This window comes from Tubulanus polymorphus, chromosome 7 (genome assembly GCF_964204645.1).
Source record: "Tubulanus polymorphus chromosome 7, tnTubPoly1.2, whole genome shotgun sequence".
Classification (NCBI taxonomy): Eukaryota; Metazoa; Nemertea; class Palaeonemertea; order Tubulaniformes; family Tubulanidae; genus Tubulanus; species Tubulanus polymorphus.
In genome coordinates this window covers 3,840,441-3,859,704 of record NC_134031.1, presented here as the reverse complement: position 1 = coordinate 3,859,704, position 19,264 = coordinate 3,840,441, and the positions used below count along the sequence as shown (strand labels likewise).

Sequence of the window (19,264 nt, the reverse complement as noted above, 5' to 3'; positions counted from 1 at the left end):
TTTGATTATTCTGTACGGTAGCCCGTAAAATGCATTCCTAGACTCAGATATTACCCTCAATTTAAGTTTGTATCACTTCGAAGACTTTTTTCTATTTATTTGTACGCCTGGTCCTCTATTTTACCTATTATAAATACATTTAATGTCTCTGTTATTGGTTTTCCGAATTCACCAATAAATTACCTTTTAGAATATGCAATAGCGCACATCCGTAGATTTGAACCAGGAAGTGGAATATTTGACAGTTCGTCCTTGTTCTTGTTTCGGGAACTCTGTGTTCCATTAAAAACGATTGGTTGTTGAACTGATATGTTTTTAATAGCTCGCGAATTGTGTCAATAATGTTACGGCACGTGACAAGGACGATGGTAAGCACCAAGTATTCGAAGATTTTCTTTTACAAGTAAAAACCTAAAAAGTTTTTTTTTAAATATTGTCATTGGGGAATGGCCTTTTCTATATAGGCCTATACTAAATCACAGTAACTATTTATCTGCTGAATATGAAATATGTGCACTATGAATAGTTCATACAGAGCTATATTTAGAGGGTTTTTAGGGCCTACTCTACAAATTTGGCTTTTCAAATGCATCGGATTTGGCGAAGGTTACAGAGTGCGTAGTGTCGTCAAACATTGTCTATTTCATGTTGATATACTTTTCAGGTCCAGTACAGGGAGTTAGTGTGCAGGGGTAGCAGCAGAGTGTTGACATCCGGTAGCAACTACAACAAGAATGCTTCTCAACCGGACCACTACTACAGTACGCTGCCGAGCGCTGGTGATAACAAACATGTTGTTGTCAAACAAGAAGGCCTCGGCCGCTTGCCAGTGCCTCCTCTGCAGCAGACGGTCGATAAATATTTGAAGTCCATTCGACCGCTGGTCGCCGATCCTGAATATGAACGTAACAAATCGGTAATTGGTTTAGGGTTCAAGTTCTAGGGTTTATATAGGCCTAGGTCCAGGCAAAAATACATTTTTGGTCCAGGGCATTCGGGTTAGGTAGGCCTACTGGTTAATGCATTATGATAGGGTAGGTTTAGCCTAGGCTATACATTATAATAGGGTAGGTCAAGATTAGGCTATAAGTAGTGAAAACGTTTTGTGTTGGCATCTGGCCTTGTTGGCTTGCGTCTTTGAGTTCCAATTTTCATGGTTATTTCACAGGTAGAAATTGACTCCTATGGGTGACATAAAAATAGTCACTTCATTTGATTTTTGATTCATTTTATGCTTGGAATTTGATGTTTTACTTTTTTGAATTTTTCACTTTTTTGTATCCGACTGGAATGATGGTTTTTTCCAGCTCGCGGCGAAGTTGCTAGACGCTAATGGAGATGGACCGAAGCTGCAGAAAATGCTTCTCGATCTGGCAATTACAAAGGAAAACTGGGTAAGAGAACGTTTGACAAAATTGGAAACAGCGCTCGAATCAAGCTACCGCTAGGCTGATGAACCCACACATCAACGTACCAACATCCTCCTTCAGCAGGGATTCGAACCTGATGGCACAGAGACTCGCTAGCGTATGAAACCCTGCCTGACTGGCCTGACTGCGCAGTTACAATGCGCAGTTTAGATCATGTCACTCATTATTAGCCAATTAGAAATCCTTTTTTATTCCTGCTATCAAACTGACCTTACTGATTTATTTTGTATGTTTATGCAGTTATCTGATTGGTTCATCCATTACGTCTACATGAAGTCCCGCGATCCGATCGTAATAAATTCAAATCCAGGATTGATTTTCAAACCACAGAAATTTAGCGGTGTACAAGAACAATGCCGGTAAGCGGGGGCGCACTCTATCAAAACTTTATCGCAATGATTCTATTGATATTTCATTTTTGGCAGTCTCGTGATGTTATTCAAGCTACACCCCAGCAGAGAAGATATATGTTTTGGACCATTTCAGAACGAAACCCCTGTTAATGTGATGTATCTTTTCTAGATTTGCTGCACAGTGCATTGCTGGCGTTCTCGACTATAAGAAAATTTTGGACAAGTAAGTTTAAGCATTGATTGTAAATCTGATTTCACCTCAGGCATTGCTAACTGAAATTGAAACTGATTAATGAACTAAAAACACCAGGGGCCAGATTGCTGAAAGGTTGGTTAAAGAAAAACAGCGGATGAATACCATAGTAACAACGGAATTTTAATTGTCACCATCCACTGGTTAGCTTTAACCAACTTATGAGCAACCGGCCACACATTCAAGAAGTGATCGCCCAGACTTAATGGTAAAAATGGTGAATTTCTAAAGAGAGGTTACAAGCTGCTGATTGAAACCTGCATGGAAGAAGAATAGTATGAGATAGTTGATGATTTGGTTTGTATTCTTATAGTTTTGCTTTACCAGTCGATTTAGCTGGCAAACAACCGCAATGCATGAATCAGTATTACTCGCTGCTCAACACTTGTCGAGTTCCCGGAGTCGAAAGCGACAACATCGTCCGATTACCGCACGGTCCGAGTTCATCGAAGCACGTAACCGTTTTACGCAATAACCATGTGAGTATTTCTTCGGCGGATGTTTACGAGATGTTACCGGTTCTCTTCGGTTTCGATAAACTTGATCTCGTTATTCGCAGTTTTTCGAACTTAACGTTTACGGCGCAGACGGAAAACCGTTAAGCATCGACGAACTCAATAAAGGACTCGAAAAGATCGTCGATCAATCGCGAGAAAAATCTACGTCGCCCGTTGGTGTTTTGACCACCGAAGATCGTACAACATGGGCCAACGCTTATGATACCCTAATACAAGGTAACTATCTGTATGAAAAAATGAATACTGGTGCTTGTTGATGATATATGGTCGAAGATGCAAGATTGTTTAACCAAGGGGGTGTCAGGATTGAGGATTGAAGATGTAGGACCCAGAACTGTTCAATTAACATGATCAAAGTGACTCCCCTAGTGTTCAATCAATTTGGTGAGGTTATGCTTTCTTTGAAATCTTGCAAAACAAGGATTTATACGCTTAAAACTATCTATTATGATGTCTATCAGAAAATTACACTTTTGATACTTTAGATGAGTTTGAAGGTCAATGGCGACCAGGCGGTGGATAAGAAAATTAATAGGCTGCACATAAATCCATGCTCTTGCCACACGTAGCCAAGCAGGCTGAATTATACTGCTGATATCGCCACCTATAAGTGTCTACACTAACTATATTGAAGCAATGGACATGAAACAGGAAATTGAAGTACGTTCGAAATAAGCAAGTTTTCGTCGATTTTTCAGATAAGAAGAACTTGGCGTCGCTGCGATCGATTCAGAACAGCGTTTTCGTTTTATGTCTCGATCGACAAATCGACCGATCGGCCGAGGGTTGGGACGTCGACAGCGCGATCGGCTATCAGATGCTTTGCGGCGGCGGCAGTAAATACAACAGCACGAATCGTTGGTTCGATAAAACGTTTCAGGTGCGTTCAGTGAATAATTATTCTGAAACCGATGATCCTCGATAATATAAACATCTCGCGATAAGGATGAATTAGGCCTATGATGATAATGATATCTATTTCACCATCAAAAAGATTACGAAAATAAATGGAATATGATAGATAGATTTAGTCAATTGATGATTGGGGTTAAACAGTGCCATAAAGGCTGTACTATCACAAGGGCGTTCTGGCCCCTAGAAAAAAAGTTTTATGATAAGCAATGATGATAAAGATAGTAGATTGATGATGTAAATTCTTTTAATTAGAGTCTGTGAAGTTTCCTTGAGCTAGTAGTTTATTTGAACGTTTGGACTATTTCCTAACAGTCGTCTTCAGGATTGCTAAAATTACAACAAAATTATGAGATATATATATATACAATGTTAAACAGAGAGACTACTGTAATTAAGCTATCATATTAAGATATGATACCGACTAATAAAACTTTTTTGAGCATCCGGCCCAAGCCGACATAGACATTTTTTGAACGCATTGATTCTGTTAAAATGACAATTTGTGTACGTCATATATAGATGATAGTGGGTGTTGATGGTTCGGTGGGCGGGGCGTACGAACATACAGCAGCTGAAGCCCCAGCCCTAGTAGCTATACTCGACCACGCGGTCGAGTTAATGTGAGTCTTACACATGCATAGTGAATGGTAGCACCAGCTCATAGATAGATAGTGCTTTAGACAACATTTTCTTTACTCTTCCTATCCAGATTTCAGATAAATGAAATTTAGTGAGTTATTTTGAATGAATGAAAGTGGACTTGCGTTTATGAAATGATTTATTTTGCTTGAACTAACTTCCGAGTATGGTAGGCCTACTGGATTTTGGTAGGAATACCTAGATTAACACGATGCATTTATGTTGAATTTCTAGGCATGGATCCCCTCCTATTTATAGCTGAATTCAGAACTTTTTGCGAAATATTTTGTTGCTGGAGAGAATTCTAACCCTAAAATGCTGGAGCTAATTTGAAGATTTTGGAAAATTTTACCCCAGTACGCAGCGTACTGTACAGGCCTGAGTTAGGTAGTTACCATTGGGTACCTCCTAAATTATTTACATCCAAAATATGCTACATACAATCTGTTGAGAAACATTTGAACTACCGTGGTTTCTTCAGTCCATGAAATGTTCCCTGGGCAGTAACCGTTCTCCACAAATTTGGTCATGTACAATTTACAACTTCACAGAAAGTCTGACTCAACGATCCATCTGCCCGGGCAACTGGCGCCTTTATCTATTTTAGATGTTTGTAGGGTCGGACGGTAGTTTCGGGGCTTGTTACGAGCATTCTCCCGCCGAGGCCACAGTTGTGCTATCTGTACTAGAGCATGTAGTCGATCATATGTAAGTGAACGTATTTGACTTATCAACTTGCTCGTGATGACACAAAGATTCTCAGTTATTGGCAGCTTTTGCATTCGAGTACGTCCTTCACTTTATTTGTCTGATTTCTGGCTGAAACAAACTATTTTTGATGTCAGAGATTTGCATTTTGTGTGAAGCTGAATTTTTCATGATATTCTATCAATAAATGTGTGAAAACAGGTTGACTGATTTTATTAGAAATTAGGAGCTTTCACTACTTATGCATTAGCAGTTTCATCAGATAAAAATTTGTACCTGATGAAGCCTATGCACTAGTTGCGAAAGCTCGTACATTTGTAATTTTTGTAAAATGAATACCTGTACTACCTGTTTTCACGGTTTGATTTGAAATGAGGTTAAAATGGCTCGCATGATATTTCTCTAAGATATTTTGTGACATCACAAGCTTGCATTACTAAAATATCTTACTTCAACTATGCTATTGCTCATCATATGAAAATGCATGAGGCACAACTTATGTATGCTTCACCACTATGAAAAGTTAGCTAATTTATCAATGCTTTAACCTACAGTCAAATTTTAACTAGGACCTGGGTCCAACCATTGAGTATCGGAATTTTTTCAATCATAGGCTTACAGATCAGCCAAATATGGCAGTATGATTTGTTAAAGTTCATGCTGCAAGTTTGACTTAAATCGTTTAATAGTCCATGGTTTGAAATGACTTCTTCGAATTTTTCGTAATTAAAACCGATGATTTAAGAATAGATTTTTAATATGTAACTTTTTCCCTCTATAGGTCTAAAGGGGAGTACAGTGAGGTGTCGTCTGGTAAAGTTGAGGATCCGAAGAAGCTCGATTTCAACGTATCGAAAGATGTACAAGAAGCCATTGAAAAAGCTACCGGCAACATTGATACGTAAGTGAAATACTGATAGCTTCTTAGGGGAAATTCAACAAATTACACCACGGTGCAGTGCGTGAAGTTTCCATATCAACTCTTAAGAACTTTATGATAAAACTATTTCAGATTTAACTCGGGTAGTCACATTTATTCATAGATTTCTTACACTTTTAAAAGTTTGGTTCTGAATAATTAGATTTGAATACGGAGGCTGGCATCTATATCATTGGTCTAAGAAGCAGGAGTCCTCATGAAGTCTTATCAAATTCCTGTATTCCAAGAAATCTCAACATGTATATATATTCTCTAGTTTTCAAGAGTTTTCTAATACCTTATTTAGTTCCCTATATTTTGGATTTCGAAATCAGGTGGGCCCAGGGAGAGAGCTATTTTGGCCACATTCTGTTGTCTGTGGTGCCATTTTTTCTGGCAATGGGCCAATGCAGAAACGTTCTAGATTCGTCTGTATTTATTCTGGTGCTAGTGGTGTAATCACATAATGGTGTAATCAATAGATTTGTCAGCAGTACGTTTATTGAGTCAGAATGGCATACCCTGGGTAGCTGTGATTAGATGTGGCAAAATCTGAATTTATTCACACATTTCACTGAATTTCTCGAGGAAATCTTGCGATTTATATTGCCAAAAAATTTGGAATGAATTATTTTTTACACTAGATTTGCATTAATCTGCTTATGAGCTTGCTTAATGGGCTGATGCAAAATTTTATTCCTTTTCTGTGAAATCAGTTGAACACTTATTCAGTAGATACAAGTTTGATCTATATATTACTTGGCTGACATCTTTACAGTATCGCTTCTCGGCCGCAATGGCTTAGATCGAAGTGTAGTATCTGTTCTTGTCAGCTTAATATCTGATACTTTGATGATATTAGTCTGATTTTTGGCACTTGGTGAAGTTAAAGGAGCTTGCTTCCTATCACCATGGGTTGGCCTTGGTATTGCAGTACCTCCTTGGTTGACTCACTCCCTTCTGGGAGTAAAATGAGAAACAATGATAGAAAATGCCCCTCTGAAATACAATAGTCACAGGTTAAAAAGTGGAAGTAAAGACACTTAGTCATTCAAGGTCTTATCTTACCAATCAAAGGTTCATGGCTCATTGACCAGTTCCACAATCCCTTTATTTTTTTAAGGACAGTGGTGATTGTAATTGCATTATTTTGACAATTCCTTGTGGTTCATGGGTTTGAATCCTGTTGTTGGGGTGATTTAGCCTTTAGTATAATTAAGTAATTATGTCCTTAATTTCAGACTTGTCAATGGATTAGAATTGCGTGCTCGTGATTTCACTGGTTTCAGCAAAACGATTTCAAAGTCGTTGAAATTCAGTCCAGACGCGTTCATACAAATGGGGATACACCTGGCTTACTATAGGTCAGTAATATTTTGATGCCTGATCTGAATGCAATTTTTCACCGATCTTTCAAGAAAAATTTTTATGTAGATTTCAAATATGAACTTGACAATGAGTACCGGTATTCAGAAATTTAATCGACATGGACAGAAATTTGTTTTGATCAAATTCTTTTGTCAAGAAAGTAATGATGGCAATTAATTTGCTGCGATACTCCAAAGTAATCAAAGATTAAAAAGCTTTTAATAAAAGTCATTAAATCGCGTCTAAAGTGGACTTGAACAAAAGTATTGAAAAGGTTCTATTACTTGGACAAAATTTCATTTAGTATCGTCCAATTTTTTAAAGTGAATGAAATTTAATTTTCTTGAGTAATTAAATTTTATTTTTTTCTAATATCATTACGGTCAGAATGCATGGCAAAGTAACGCCCGGTTATGAAAGCGCGTCGATGAGGGGTTTCCGCCTCGGTCGGACGGAGGCCATTCGAGCGTGTTCGTCCGCTTTGCTTGATTTTTGTAAAGCGATGGACGCCGATGTCCCAGCAGACACGAAAACGGAACTGATGAAAACGGCAATCACCGAACATAGCAAATATACCAGAGCGGTGAGTAGAACAAGGTCGTGGATTTTTGTGTTAGTTTTCTTATCGCGCAGCCCCTTGAGCACCACTTGCGTTTAATCAATTTCATTTCTTGGAATGCAATACACTATTTCTAATAGATCGATCATATCTTTTCCATCTTTTGCATGGAGAAGAGAGGTCAGAATACCAACGAACTCTGTTTAGCAAAATTTCCTTTGTCAGGCAGTCATGAAGAACTTAAAATTTCAGTATGCTGTAGTTAGCTAAGTTTCCAATTCAAGAGCAGTGATGGGCCAGGAGATTGGTACATTGGTAATATATGAGATAATAAAAAGCAATGCTCAAAAGCTTTCAAAATGCATGAAAATTAGATAAATTTTTCAAAATTTTCTGGGGAAGGAATTTCTGCGCCTTATTTGATGCCAAATGATAAGATTCAGCATAGCTGAATGACCAGTAGAGCCACCACCTGTCCACTAACACCTATGGTTCATACGGTCCAGTTGAAGCTAACATGTGCGTAATGTTTTATTTGTAGTGTATGGCTGGGGATGGTGTCGATCGTCATTTGTTCGGATTGAAACTGGCCGCGTTAACGAATCGTCTTCCCGTACCTGAGATTATCACCGATCCAACATTCGACGCTGGTGTCCGATTCAGAATATCTAGCAGTCAAGTAAGTAGAGTAACCAGATAAACCCTTTCATCAGCGCGTCTACACTGCAGTTCGGGGTATAAATTGGAATACCTGGAACCAGTTTCTTTTCACACACATGCACACAGAAATGGTTCCTCCTAAAATTAAGAATGCGCCCTGGATCGGTCTTTAAGGTCAGTCCAAATTGGTCTTGTCTAAAAGGGAATGGACCAATTTAGGACAGACTTTTCATTAGTGTGTATGCTTGGTCCATTTTGATTTAGGTCGTTCTGAATAACGTAGTGTGAACGCCGCTTGGGATAGGCTGAACACGGCTTTGAAAAACCACTTACTCGGTCGCCCGTAACGTGACACTAGTCTGTCAATGAATTTCCCTTATCATCAATATACTTATGGAGAAAATATAGTTTTGGTCATCATTGAAACTTGGACACCTGCTTGATTTATTACCCATTCATGAAATACTCGGTGGAAAACATATGAAATGTGAAGGGTACTACTACTAGCTATAAGTGTATGAGTAGAGTATGCAGCTGAAATGGGCCTACTTGAAATGTAGCAGTTATATTAAGCCAATCTGTGGCACATGGCATTTTTATCATAGGGGTGGCACTGTACTAGATAAGCTTTTCATCGAAAATATAGTTTTTTTTTCGGTTTAAACCATCTCCTCATTGGGCTTAAACCATCGCTTAGGTAAATCTTGTTTCTCTATGTGCAATAGAGGGCAAAAGAAACACAGCCATTGCCAGGTGGAATGGGGTAGTTTTCATTTCGATAAACTTTCGGAATAACAGCGGAACGTCGTTATTATGAATTCAGGGGACCAGAAAATATTTTTGTTATATGAAAAATTATCAAAATTGTCCTATTTGGGATGAGATTTGTGGTTTGTAATAACCGATAAATTGTTATATCTGAAGTTGTCATAACGAGATTCCGCTGTAGTTCTTATAAAACGTGGGACTATTTATTCAAAGCTAGCTAATGCAGATTTATTAAGAATTTCGTTATTCAAATTTGACAAAGATATTTATTTATTTTAATTTTGCAGGTTCCGTCGAAGTACGATATTACAACGTGTTTCGGACCGATGTACCCGGACGGCTACGGATTCTGCTATAATCCGAAACCGGACAAACTACTCTACGTCCTAACCGCGTTCAAAAGCGACCCGGAGACCGACGCTCTGAAACTCGCCGAAACGTTCGAAAAGACCCTATTAGATATGCAGAAACTCGGAAAACTGCAATCCAAGTTATAGATATTTGATATCTTATCGCCAAACAATGTTTATTAGTTATAGCACGTAAGCCTGTTTGTTATACAGGGTATATTAGGGTGCTTTAAAAACCGTATTTTGATAGAAAAAGTAGTAGGGTTTTAAAAACCCACAGCCCAGTTGCACATTCATGACTTGATCTTAATCCATAGGCCTAAGTGGTTTAATTCTTTAGACTGGTCTTAATTGTTACATTGGCTATAGAACTAAGGTGGTCTTAGTCTAGTAAATTAAGTCATAAGAACAAACATGGTCTTAGACTGCTCTTAATTGTTAGCAATTAGAACTAAGATAGTCTTGGACTCAGAGGTGGATCCAACCTACTCCTGTTACCGCTATGGTGGATGAGCAAAGCTCAAATGTAATAGGATACCCTTCTTTCGTATGTGTGAAAACTTAGATCTGACATCCCCACAAATGCTCAGATTGCGTCTGCAGGCAGTTGAATTTGAAATTTTTCTGGGGGGGGGGGACCCCACACCACCGTCATTAGAGCTCGGATATTTGACTTTGCAGCGCTCAGGGACTGAGTCCGTCCCTTGGTCTTAAATCTTTAAGCCATGACTGTGCAACTGGCCTCTCTGGTCTAGTTAAGTTTTAACTACAACCTATGAGTATCCATCAAGCCACATTAGCTTCAAATATTCCATTGGATTCCCTGTGACACATTAGCCACAGTTTAATCTGGTCCAGTTTAATTCTATTTGACTGAGTGGGAATGATTTTGGTTATGAAGTTTTTCGATTTCTAACCTTAAAACTGTGAAACTGGATCTTTTAGTTTTTGTGTGTGAGCTACCATAGTGTCTTTAGTGAGAAAACCGACTCCAAATATCAGTCGGTTTGTTGAAGTCCAAGGTAAGTTTCGGTCGGAAAAATCTCTGCTGTGAAATACTACCTCCTTTCAAACTCGATCTGTAACATATATCAGCTAGGGATAACCTTTACTGAACTGTGTTAATAATAGTTTAAATCCCAACCCAGAATATTTTCTAAATGTCTCATTTCTATAGATCAAGCAGCTGAATTATTTTGTATTGCGAGTGTTTAAATCATTTCATGTGTTCATGAATAAGTTGAGAGTAGTAATTCAGAGTGAAAGCTTGAAAAACTTTCAGGATCAGAATACCGGGTAATGATATAGAATAGCAGGGAGGTGAGAATAACAATTCTCCCTGACAATAACAATGTTTATTGAATTACAATGACAGCTGATGTACAATATGAGGGCATGGAGTGCATGAATGTATTTTCAGTTTTATCGGAATTATGAAGTTATGTATTTTCTTGATTTTCTTTTGTACCATGGTGGTGTGACACACATTTTGGAATTAACATATAAATTACATGTACATGTATCCTTTGAATTGCTAGAATACTATGTACCCTACCACCAATGAATGCAGGAGAACTGAAGAAAAGCATGAGATAGTTAAAAGAAAGAAGTATTTGTAGTAGGTTCCCTAAAAATTCCAGTTTCATGAAAAAGTTTCAGCTAAAAATGGCAAAGTTCGAATTGTTGTCCTGTGAAGTGAGGAATATGTGATCAAACTGAACCTTTGAGTTAAACTTTTTTCATGAAACTGGACCATGAATGGTTGGATACTGATTTCTTATGAGTACAAATATTATTTGTAGATTTTATTTATTATTTAGATAGCTGCTTTTTTGATAATTTCATCATACTACTGGTACTATCTGCTACTACTTGTTGATTGATATTTTCCCAATAAATCGCTTTATATTGAAGGCAATTAGTTGTTGGCTTTTTGAATCCATTTTTAAGCTGGAGTGTGTTTTCTTAAGAATTTGTTCATTGACCAAGGAATATATTTCTCTTTGCTGAACTTCGAAGCCCGCGGCCAGTCACCGTATAATCGTACAGTGCTGCCACCAGTGTTTACGGTTCCCCTTTCGCATGGGTTCCGCGTTTTTAAGTTGTGTGGAGGGAATTTCATATTTCGATATTTTGCGGTGAAAAATTGAAAATTTGCAGGGGCTCAGATATAACAATCAAATTCAGTCGATTGGGTATGTAAGTAACAAAAAGGTGTATGCCGTTGCTCAAATGACACTTTTAATCCTAACCTTTATGAATTCATAGGAATATAGTAGGCGTCGCCGCATGTGATGTTATGATGATTTTGAGACCCGGACCCTCCCTATAGTGAATATTTTTTGCAACGGTGAGGTTTTACAATACCCTATGGTATTTTTCGATAGCAGATTCATACTCTATAGTAAATAAAGTAAATCTGAATAGGCCTAACAAGTCCAGTTACAGACTATAAGGACAGTAAAGCCAGGCTAAATTTCTAGATTTCATCAATTTGCGTAATCCACTTTTTTGTTTTGACTACAGACAGATCATATCAAGCATTCGTATCAGTATTTCATAGGTTTTTGTCATTATTAATTTCTGAATTATGAGCCTGCATTGAGACACTCAGCACAATGCGCCCTAGAATACAACGATGTCGATACTTCAATACTAACATGAATATAAAACCTGACACCGATACCGGTCACCTTACATTTTCATAGTGTCCAACAGCTAGGACATTATTTATCACTAGGTGTTTTCTCGACGGTATTCAACTTTCAGATGTGAATCACAACTACTTGTTGTCGGTTTCATGTGTATCTGATCAAATATCGCTGTATGTAGGAGAATGATAATAGAAGGAATATGTATCAGAAAACCAGACAGATGTTTTCTGCTTAGATTAGAATTTGTTTTGTGAGTGCACAGTTTTAAGCATCAATGGCTACTTGAGGCTACCCCGTATCAAGTAGTTAGAAAGTTTAAGCTGCAATTTCTCATCAATCCATGGTTTAGGCCCATGTGTTTTATCCTGGTGATATCAGTCAGACAGTCTATCATGTACTGGTTTCCCATCAATCCAGAATTCATATGTTTGAATCCTGGTGGTAGCAGTCAGTCTTTCACTGGTCTCTCATCAAACCTGGGTTCATGTGTTTGAATCCTGGTGGTAGCAGTCAGTCAGTCAGTCTTTCACTGGTCTCTTATCAATCCAGGGTTCATGTGTTTGAATCCTAGTGGTAGCAGTCAGTCGGTCAGTCTTTCACTGGTCTCTTATCAATCCAGGGTTCATGTGTTTGAATCCTGGTGGTAGCAGTCCGTCAGTCTTTCAGTCCATTTCAATTGAGAATGGACCAACCATTCACACAAGTTTGAAGTCTGTTCTGAGTTGGTTGATTACATTTTTTAAAACGCACTAATTTAGACGAATACAGATAAAAGTGTGTGAGGCATAGCATTGATTTGGTCCGGTTCTTAACCTGAGGGTCTTATTCGAATAGGCTAACTAGCAATAGTGTGAACACAGCTGCATTGGCCACGATTTTGCTGTGTACTTTATGAAAAAAACTTTTACGGTAAAACTTCTCTACTGGGCGGATGACACTTCATTCACTCAATCAGTATAGCCACTTATACCTGGAAATCGGGGAATGGTTAATAGAATTAGGGAAAAGCTAGAAATTAGGGAAAAGTCAGGGAAATTTGTTGAAATTGCTAGATCACGTAAAATCATATAGTTTCTGTCTAAGTCTGATGTATTTGTCTGCGTTCATTGATTGGATTCTTAGGCAGATCGAGTCAGGGAAAACAATGTGCATGTCAGGGAATTGTCGGGGGAAAAGGAAAGTCAAATAAAGTGACCACCCTGTTATTTGAAAATGAACGATAAAAATTTTGCTTTGTTTCGAGAAAAAAGTCTTCATTATCGGCGGCGTTCACTAAGTGCAGTTTTATTGTATGTATATATATATAGCCTGGTAATTATTCTTGGAAAGTGAAATGAAACGCGACTGAAATGTGAAGCGGTGCGTCGTCGTCGTCGAAAGAAAGGTTGTCCGCTTTACGAGTCAACGAAACGAAACGCTGACACGCGTCTTGTTTTACTGTACGTGTAACATTAACCAACGGTGAGGTAACCGAAACACTGATGCGATTAGATAAAAGCTACCGTTGTCACGTCGCTGCTCTCGTGATGACACTGACATTCTCATTTTTCTAGTTTTCTTCGCGAGTTAAACTGCCACGTCCGGTTCGACGAAGAATCGAAAAAAAAACAGATTTAGAAAAAAAATGTTCGCGTCGCTTTGCTGCGTTGGTGTGATCGAGGTGTCATATGCGATGTTTATAATTGTTCCACTTGCCCTTGTCATTTGTGAATCCGTCGTTCGTACCGTAGAATTCACTGGATTCAGCGCCACCTGGTTGAATTGCAACTGCCGAGATTTCTCCTGAAGTAAAATCTGAATTATGAATAATACTTCACGTATAGTTCCGGGTTAAATGGACCAAATATTTTATCCGAATTAAGTGAAAATCCGGTTTTAAAAATACGAATTTAGCGGGTTCTACTATAGCGAGGTATTTCTTGATGTTCGCGCACTTGGCTTTACTGACTTATTTCTTATTCGGGACGTAATCCATTTCTTCGGTAGTAGATCAACTCATATCCTCTTCTGGATGACTTGTCCCTGCATTTTGACTAGCTATTCACCTCTACTACTTTTTAAAAAAACACTTATTTTTCCTGTAGTATGATAACCACACAAACGTGGTGAACGCCCAATAAGATAAAACCCACTATGTACAAATTAAAAGAATTTAAAATCGAGAATTTATTTACGGTACCCCTGTTTTAGTCAATATCTCACACCTGACGATGATCTCTAGGGTGCGATCGAAACGTCGTGTATTTTATGTATTTTAGATTGTTCGAATAAATAAATTCTCGATTTTAAATTCTTATAATTTGTACATAGTGGGTTTTTATCTTATAACTTATTTTTCCTGTTTGAGTTTTGGATCGAGGCCATGTGTCCTGTTATCATCTGGGCAAAAAAAACGTGAATATTCATTTTACGACATCAGATAGGCCATCATAGCCTACACGCTAAAGAATATACTTCTGCTTTCTGTGATGAAAGAAACACCTTTTCTGATGATGGTTTTAAATGAAATTTTTTTTCTATTTTTGTAAATACCAGCGAGACTCTATATGAAATGTCAAGAAACTTACGCAGGATAAAGACCAAAGTTGAGCATAGTTAGGACCATTAAGACTCGAAAGGGGGTACGAGTTGACTCAGGCGCGGATCCAGACTATCGCACATGCAGCACGTGCAGTAGTCGCAGTTTTCAAATGCCCTTGAAAAGTTTCGGGAAAAACGAAAATAAAAGGGCACACAATTTGTGCGCCATAAAAGATAATTGCTTTTCTGTACTAGGCCTAAAGCAAAATGTGAATGAAATAAATTGCCCAAAATCATAAAAGGCAATCTAAGGCATTTTTTTTTTTACTCAAAGGGGCACTATTTTAAAAGAGACATTATTGTTGCTCTATAAATTTAATCAAAAAAGGGCAAATTTCGCCAAAAATCTAAAAAAGGAATGAGCGAATTGAATGTGAAGGCAAATTTACTGGCATGATACCAATGAATGGCACTCAAACTCGCTCGCTGGGCATCAATACTGGCCCTTTTCAAAGTTGGTGCCCTTTTTTCACTGTGCTGTAGTCACTATAGCCATGGATTTGCGCCTGTCACTCCACTACGTGAATCATTTCTACAGTTTAAGGGTTTGTACGGTTTTGAGGGGAGGGGTTTTCGTCGCGGGATCCTCCGCATGTATGCAACGATGCATTCCGTGATTTTCATTTCTTTGTCTCCGCGTTGTTGTCGTGGTCGTCGTCGAGGGAAGATCGCGTCGGCACAATCAGTGTCCATAATTTCCGTCTTGCATGCTTCGTTATGGTCATTGTTTTACCGCGCACGTCTCGCGATCAATCAAGCTCACCTTCGGTCGCGGCGTTAATGAGCGCGAATAACGCCCATTCACGCGTCATTGGATTGAGACAAATGACCGGTGCGTCGCGCGATGTCCATTACGTCTCCCTCGGCGCCGCGCGCAAACTACCCGCAAATAAATAAGTTGAAAGCGTTTTTATGGCGCTCGACTCCGGTGAGTTATGGCAATGGGTCCTCGGAGTACGCGTCGACTGCGGGTTTTCATTAATTCTACGGCTCGTCGGGTGATAAACGCCCGGGGATCGGTAGTTAACGGGCGGCGATTATGCGACGGCCGCGCGACCAGGCGTGAGATTTCACGCTAACGCGACGGCGCGACCCAATCTCGGCGTCGAGTACAGGCCGCGGTGACCGCCGCCGTCGTCGTGACCCGGCTACTAAAAACATCGGCGCACGCGTGGCTACTGTACCGAAGCGAAAGAATAATTATGCTTGATTAGTTGGCGAGATGAAGGATACAGAGTTCACCGTTTCATCGATGTTAGGTTAATAGCCTATTTAAGCGGTGTCCATCTTTAACGCTATCTATTTCACTTGCTTTAACTATCTTAGCGCTATCTGTAATTGTTGAAACATACATCGTACCCAGGGGGGTGCGAACATGCTTCCCCGTAACCCCCTCCCTCCAAGATCCCGTTCGAGTTCTGCTATTTTGTAAAAAATATTTGATTGACTTAGTGATACGAAATATTCACTAACATTTGACGGGAATGCATGCTTCAAATTTTTTCGAAATTTTCTCAGGCAAGGACCCCCAAATCCTTCGTAGAGGGCGCTTTTGCTGTCTACCCTGTCAAAGTTCCTCTTCAAAATAGCACCCACATTAAGATGACCTGACCTAGAATATAACGATTTATTACAAACCTAGAATTTCATCTCGGATAGGACAATGTTAATCATGTCATACTGGATATAACTAATATATTTTCTGAAGTTCCCCTGAAGTTTGTTGCTACAAGTTTCCACTGTGAATAGTTACTATCCCTCTAACTATTTATGTATACCACTTATCTTTCTATGTTTACCATTGTTTGCCATTGTTTTTTCTTGAGCTGGTACCGGTCTTTCAGAGTCTTGGGCAATTTGATTGAAGTGTTAACTGGTGGGGTTGAAAACTGCGCCTTACTGCACTTGATTTGACCTGTCAATTTCTTCGTTCGTGCGTAGGTTTATATTTTTCGTAGAAAATATTAATGGCCAGATTTCTACCCCCAAAGACCTGTTAATTATTAGAATTAGCGACTTGATTCTGAGGCCAGGTTGTTAAAATCTGTTTATCGCTATCGTGAACTATTCACATTTTCACACTTTGAAATGGACTCGAATATCTACAGTAGACGCTGCCTAAGGCTTGTTTTCCAAAGTGTGAAGGCGGATGTGAGAGTAGGTGTTGGGTGCGAGGATAGGGAGCGTTCATAAATTAGGTACCTCCATTAAGGGGCAGGGGGTTACTGAATTTTGGTAAAAAGTGGTACATGGGGGGAGGGGGTGGGGTCCAGCAAAAAAGGTACGTACTTTGAGGGAGGGGGGTATTAATCAATCTTGGTACGTACTTTATGTACCAAACTCAAATGAAAATAGCCGTTGGTGTTTTATCGGCTTTTAGTACCGGGTATATAAAATCAATAAACAACAATACTTGCTTAATTCTTTTGTTTCATCATTAATGAAATCAGGTATTTATATTTTTTTTGATTTGTGTTCTTTGCATCAATATAATTGGGGGGGGGGGGTGGTCATGGGTGCGATGGTACGTACCTAAAAGGGGGTCAGTGAATTTGGTACAAAGGTGGTACAAGGGGGGAGGGGGGTCAGAAAAACGGGAGATTTTGAGGTACGTAATTTGTGAACGCTCCCATAGGCGTTGGGTCTCCACAAACGGGCAGAAATGTGGAAATTTAGAATCTTCACTGTATCGGGGCTCGTTTGAAATGGGAATTCCCAGAAAATGATGATGCTATTCTGCGTCGGGCGCGAGTGGGTCTACATGACCTATCGAGAAAGATGTGTCCGCTCTCATCCTCCAGCCCCGCAACCCGCACCTGCTTGACGCAAACAGCTGAATGGAAATTGTCCTTGTAAATTAGGGGAAAGTGGCCACCCTGAAAAATTGAATGAATGAATGAATTTTATATCTCTATAGATATTATATGGTTTGCATAATAACAATATAGAACATTTAAAAAATGGAATTTCTTGAGTGTAGAGACTGTACCAAATGATGGGGGGGGGGTGCCCCAAAAAATTGATAATCAAGAATTAACATGCAAGAATACTGAATACTATCGCATAGCATACTCAGCAAAGTTGTATAAACTAATGATAAATACTAATATCGATAATATAAGTACTTATAATTAATCAATTAGCAATGGATATTATAAGATAACATGATAATTATAATGATGAAAATAATAATTATGATAATAGTAGTAAAAAATGATAAATAGTAACAATAATAACAATAATAGAAATGTGAATAATAGTAATAAATTCATTATAGTTATAATGAAAATGACAATAATTGTTAAGCAAAGTATGAAATTGATTATGATAATATAACGTATAATAATGCTAATGATAACAACTGTTTGTGGAATTCAGCGTATTTTGTTTTTTTTTTAAATAAAGAATCAAGGTTTGACGCTTAAATGAATCGGTGTGAGTAGTAGTGATGTCTTCACAATGGATTGTCGGGTCTGTCATCTGTAAGCAAACCGCATCGCGCCGCGTAGTTCACTCGGTTAAAATGCTATGCGAGGAGCGAGAGCTATCAGTTGAAAATTTTATGGGTTCTTGATTTTGCGCGTAGTCTCCTCGGGAGGAAGTTTTTATCTTTTTGTCCCAGGGCATTAGAAACGGCTGTCGTCGTCGTCGTCATAGTCGTTATCAGCGCGGCGTTCGCGCGCGCTCGTAAAAATCAGCCGTCGTCGGCGGAGCCGAGCGTTTCCACTCGCCTGCGTCGTCGCCACCGCGAATCAGCCGCGCTCTCCATCAACCCGATCGGAACCGCTCGCAGCTCGCGCGCCGCGTCGATCGTCGACAACTGTTAATCAAGTTTACCTCGACGGAAAGTTATGCAAGACTTCGTCGCGAAGTAAATCGGCGGAAAAACGATAACGAACGACCGACCGACCGAGCAGACGGAATGGAGACTCGTTGCGTTGATAGGTTATTATTGCCTCTCACTCGTCTCTCTCGTTCTCGAGGGGCGTTTTACGGTTTATCACCTGAATCTTAACTTCGGTGGAAACTTCTGATTTTGTTTCGTGCGCGACTGATTTTCAGGCGGATGCATTAACCCTTTCAGTGCTGATCAATTGATACCCGAAAGTGCTGGTGGAAATTTGAAAATTTTTAGAAATTCCACCCCACTGAGTTAGATAACAGGTATATACTGCTGTAGTGTGTCTACACTGAGGTGCGGTGTATTGTGTACGTTCGACAGGTGCTACTATCTTTTAAGAGATAAAAACTAATTACTAATGACATCAATACACCACGATATGATGTTTTAGCAAAATCCATCACTGATTATTACATGGCACTGCAGTGTACTGGCAAAGCTCATTACCGATTTTTATACCGCAGTGAAGCCGCGCTGGAAGGGTTAAACAATTCATTCTTCGATTGATTATTCGTTCAATCGAGCGCAAGTCGATCAAATCAAACGTTTGCGTCAATATCAAAAGTATTGGTTGAAAGGTTAGTTTTCAAGCTCTATTTATTGCTTTTGATATTGAAAGAGATTGTCCCTGTTATTTATCTAATTGGTAGATTTCATTCGATTAGTTTTGATTTAGTGTCCCTTACAAA

The 19,264-nt window shown here is 39.0% G+C and overlaps 1 protein-coding gene and 1 pseudogene across 2 annotated transcripts; both read left to right on the top strand.

The window, feature by feature from the left end:
• Positions 1–232: 232 nt before the first annotated feature.
• On the top strand, positions 233–11,347 carry LOC141908880 (carnitine O-acetyltransferase-like). 2 transcript variants are annotated; one of them, XM_074799144.1, is made up of 14 exons: positions 233–368; positions 665–916; positions 1,308–1,394; positions 1,671–1,789; positions 1,953–2,006; positions 2,350–2,515; positions 2,596–2,770; positions 3,253–3,434; positions 4,716–4,816; positions 5,598–5,717; positions 6,977–7,099; positions 7,491–7,686; positions 8,204–8,341; positions 9,378–11,347. In XM_074799144.1, the coding sequence occupies exons 1-14, from the start codon at positions 342–344 to the stop codon at positions 9,585–9,587; spliced, it is 1,950 nt and encodes a 649-aa protein (XP_074655245.1). In that variant the 5' UTR covers positions 233–341; the 3' UTR covers positions 9,588–11,347. The 2 variants fall into 2 exon arrangements, with proteins under 2 accessions (XP_074655245.1, XP_074655246.1); XM_074799145.1 differs by lacking the exon at positions 4,716–4,816 and adding an exon at positions 3,989–4,089.
• LOC141909409 (U2 spliceosomal RNA) lies at positions 6,515–6,694 on the top strand (annotated as a pseudogene).
• Positions 11,348–19,264: the final 7,917 nt, after the last annotated feature.